The 4,552-nt window shown below is 41.0% G+C and overlaps 1 protein-coding gene across 2 annotated transcripts in view; it reads left to right on the top strand.

Moving 5' to 3' along the window:
* mtm1 (myotubularin 1) overlaps positions 1-4,552 on the top strand; it is a gene marked incomplete at its 3' end in the record, with an annotated part of 22,976 nt that overhangs the window by 4,658 nt on the left and 13,766 nt on the right. The window contains 4 exon segments of one of the 2 annotated variants that reach the window (XM_042214254.1): positions 7-2,051; positions 2,898-2,973; positions 3,696-3,768; positions 3,848-3,942. In XM_042214254.1, the coding sequence (XP_042070188.1) occupies positions 2,923-2,973; positions 3,696-3,768; positions 3,848-3,942 (219 nt within the window). 2 annotated transcript variants of the gene reach the window in all.

Here is a 4,552-nt window from a genome sequence, read left to right as displayed (position 1 = left end):
GCATCCTTGAGTCTTGCAGGTCTGACGCTTGAAACCATTCGATGACGCCTGACAGCAAAAAGGTGGTTTTGATGTACTCGAGGTCAAATTTATATATGTAGCACATTTAAAACAACAAAGTTGCTGTACACTGAAATGATGTAGATCTAAAAAGTCTGCACAAAAAAATCAGAAAAATGTAACACAATTAACATTAGCATAAAAAAGTAGAAAAAAACAATTTAAAAATTTAATTTGGACAAAATGCAACCGTCTATGATGATGTCACAGCGAGAGGATAAATGTTTTAATAAAGATTTACATGTGTGCAGTGTCTGAGCTGTGCAGCTGTGCAGCTGTGGCGTGGTATTGATTCTGTAGCTCTGGTGCTGTAGATGCAGGAGCTCGATCACCTCTGTTTTAATCTGGTTTCAGGATTACTTAAGAGCATCTGGTTAGATGACCTCAGACCGCGGTGATGTGTGCATGCTTTCTAACGCCTGTTAAGAGGCGAGCTGCCACATTCTGGACTAAAGATAAAGATAACTGTTCAACACCAAAGTTAAAGTAGCCCAGGCAGCAAGTGCTAGAAGCATGAAGAACTTTATTTTCAGTTCCTTCTGTAAGAGGTGAAGCTTTACTTCTTCAGTGACTCTGAGTTGATAAAAACAAACTGTCGTGATGACTGTTATTTGTTGGTCCATTTTAAGAAACCTGTTAAAAGTCACGCCCAGATTTTTTACAGCAACATGACTGGAACGAGCCAAAAGACTCACAAGAGTCATATTTACCAAAGCGTATGAAATCGGTCCTTCTTTCATTAAAATGTAGGAAGTTTATCCTCATCCAGGACTTAAAGTCACTAAGACAAGTTCAGCTGAATGGGCATAAACACCTGGATGTCACGGCAAAGAAAGCCGATCTTTTCTAAAGATAGAAGTTAGGGGCAACACGTACAATGAAAAGAGGAGTGGGCCCAGAATGGACCCTTGAGGTACTCCACAAGTGAGCGATGCTCCCACCTGTACAAAACAACTTGTGTTTGTCAGGTCTGATTCAAACCAGGTCAGAACTGTGCCTCTAATCCAGTTTCATGTAGAGCTGAGGTAGAAGGACCCTGTGGTCCACAGTGTCAGAGGAGGATGTAGAAGCAGCGACTTTAGAGTTCACTTTCTTTGTTTCTGTGTTTGCAGACGATCAGTCGGATTTGACTCATTTAACAACTGAAGTTTTACTTTAGGGGAAACTTGAAATAGATTTCTTTAACAGAGGTGATAAATAATGCTCACATTTTAAATGCTACATGAGATGCATTTATATGATTCTAGTTCTGATTTGGGAAACTGACAGACTTCAAACCTGTGAACCAGCCTATAAGTAATTTATACTTATGTAATTACAAGTATTTTACTTGTGTTTAATTAATTTCACACTATTGTTAAATAATAAAATCTTCCCTTGTGTGTTGTCGTGCAGTGCAGTGGATAGATGGTATCTTTGCTCACGCTTTTGTTTGGCGTCCCAGAAATGTGCAACTTGTGTAGCTACCAGTCCAATGCGACTGAACACAGCACTGAGAGAAATGTTGGTAGAGAGGCTCAGTTACTTTAATCAGCTGCTTAAATCTGACATTTTTACTGTGCTTTCTGGCGTCATGTCTTCCTGCCTTTGTGGAAACATGTTTTTGACGCAGGCTGATTGTTTGTTGGACGTAAGTGACGTAGCTCTGCAGTGCAAAGAGTTTAACAAAATGTTTTTTCTAACATTTAGATTGCATCAGTGAGTGACCTGATAACAGGAAGTGCTGCTGAGTGACAAGACCCAGCAATACAGCTAATGCACTTTAGCTCACTGCTTTGTAAATGGTACATGGACTGGTCCTTATATGGTGCTTTCTTACTCTGAGCACTCAAAGCGCTTTACACAACCATGTTTTCTGTGCTCTCTATCTTTCCATCTAACGCTCACACATTCCTACTCTGATGGATGCATCCGAGAGCACCTGGGGGTTAGAAACTCGCCCGAGGAAATGGAGCAGATAGGGGTTGAACCACCAGCCTTCCAGTTCATAGGTGACCTGCTCTCCATCCTAAGCTACAGGCCTGGCTCTTAAACAACATATTATACAGGATATCACCTGAACATTAACATTTTAGTAGTCAGTGTTTACCCAATAGGTTCACTGTAATCTAGAATGCTCTCCTCATACAGTTAGGCTAAGCTTTTGGATTATGCTAAGTAGAGCTGCAGCTATCGACTGTTTTAATGAGTTATTTAAATTTTCCTTATTAATGAGCAATAATAAATACTCAAAGTAAAGGCTGGTGTTTAAAAACAAACTGGGATTGGCTTCTATTTTAGAAATTGCAACGTTTGTTTCATCAAACATTTAATTTTTTTATAAATGCAAAAATATAGAAAGAATCTCAAGTAGATTCAAAGCAGATAAAAGTTATTGCTTTGTCTTCTTGGACGGTCTGTTTCTAGTCGCTCGCATTGGCGTTTCCATGGTAACAGTGGCGCCACAGAGCCTTGTGTGAAAGCAAAGAATCTGTGTTGAACCGTCTCAGCCCTTCAGTGTTTGGTTTGTCCTTCACTTCAGCTGCTGCCCGGTCGTGGCAGACTGCTGACCCTCTGCTGCAGATGTCTTTGTGTTTGGAGCGTTCGTCCTTTCCACTGTCACCAAGTCGAGTCTTTACCGTCCAATTACAAGTCTTGAGACGATTGTTGTTGTAAATTGGTGTTAGAAAAACAACATTTCATTTTATTGAACAGTTATTAGGACATATCCATTTTACTGCAGGAGCAGTATTTGTGAAAGTCCTGTTCAGGTCCTGGAGCTGCGGTCAAGGTTGCTAGCATCTCATATTTTGTCATCATGAACAGAGAGCCCTCACAGTCCTGTCTCTCTTCCTCAGCCTGTGGAAACTCCCTCCCTCAGCAATGGCTTCACCTGTTTCAGTGTACAACATCTTAGAGTCACACACGCCCCCTGTAAGTATGCGTTTGTGTGTCTGTGTTGTGCATTTGATTGTGTCAAAGGCGCTTCTTAAAAGATGTAGAGTTCAGTGTGACACAGAAGAAGCCAAATCTCTGTTCCTGTTTTCTTTTTTTCTGAGCTTCTATTACTGTGATAACTAACTGCCAGTTAGACGAATAACACATTTAACTGTAACCTGCACTACCGCTGAAAGGTTTTAGAACAATTATTTAGTACAATTGAAGTCATTCCAGTCACATGAACAGTTTAAGATGGTACAAAGGTTAAAAAAGGTAAGTTTACACAAACAGACTGATACAAAAGGCCTTTTTCAGGGACAACATGGGCTAACAGTTTAAAGCTGCTCTGCAGCAGTGCAGAAGCTGCTGCTACTAACTCCTACAGCTCCAGCCCCCTCTGTCTGCAGTAAGCAGTGCTGGACACACTGTGGTACCAAAGCCTCGTCAGCATCAGCTGAACAGTGTTGTACTGCAGAAAGTAGAGTGATGGTGCAAACATGGCGAGAAAATCTGTGAAAAATCTGAAACGATCAAAAACGTTTCACAATATTGTCAAACAGTGTTTGTATTTAAACAATGAGCAAACTTACAAACTCATCAGGTGATTGACTGAATGTTAATAAATGAGGGCGGGGCTAAATTGCAATAAAAGCTAAAAATCTTTTGTTATTTTAAACATTGCATACAGTCATGTATGTTGATATTGGTGTTTGCAGACCCGCAAAGAGTCTCTGAAGATGGAATTGTTATCTGACGTGTCCCTGCTGCCTGGAGAGGAAAGGATTACTGGTGAGTCCTGTGCAGCTGATGAATAAGACTGTTTGCTCCACAAGTTTCTCATATTCTGACTCTTCTCCTGTCTTTCCAGATAAAGACATAATCTACATCTGTCCGTTCAGTGGAGCCGTGAAAGGCAAAGTGTTGATCACCAACTTCAGACTTTACTTCAAGAGCTCAGATGCTGTAAGTGTGTGTGTGTGTGTGTGTGTGTGTGTGTGTGTGTGTGTGTGTGTGTGTGTGACAACTCGATTAGATTAGACACCGTATCTAACACCATCGCTGTGAAGCATCGCTGAGTTTTTTCTGAGTTTTCTTGTTATTGCACTTTTGCTTTGTTCAGCTGTTACAGACTAAGTTTAGCATTTACCACCTTTATTTATAAGCACCTTAAAAAAACCAGGGTTCACAAAGTGCTGCACACATACAAAGAGCATAAAGAGAAGAGGCAGCTTTGGAGCAGCTACAGTGAAGCACGGTCACGGGCGAGCAGGAGGTTTAAAAACACATAAAAGAAGTTTAAAAAGGATCAAAGGTGGAGTGAAATGAAAATGGGCTGATGAGCTCAGACTTTTTGTTCCAGTTAAAAGATGCGCTGCAGCTTTTGGGAACTACCTGCAGACGTGCCACTAACTCCATCATAAAGTGTGCGGCTGTAATCCAGCCTGGATGCAACAAAGCTGTGGGTTACTGCCTGAAAAAGCTGCCTTGATAAAAGGCTTTATTTTGGCGGGCCGCCTTAAATGGAAAAAAAAGCAGCAGCTGTGACGTTGCTTTCAAGTTTAACGTCTGCATC

This window comes from Haplochromis burtoni, unplaced genomic scaffold (genome assembly GCF_018398535.1).
Source record: "Haplochromis burtoni strain Fernald_Lab_line unplaced genomic scaffold, NCSU_Asbu1 Contig_538, whole genome shotgun sequence".
Classification (NCBI taxonomy): domain Eukaryota; kingdom Metazoa; phylum Chordata; class Actinopteri; order Cichliformes; family Cichlidae; genus Haplochromis; species Haplochromis burtoni.
This window is presented reverse-complemented; position numbering and strand designations above follow the sequence as displayed.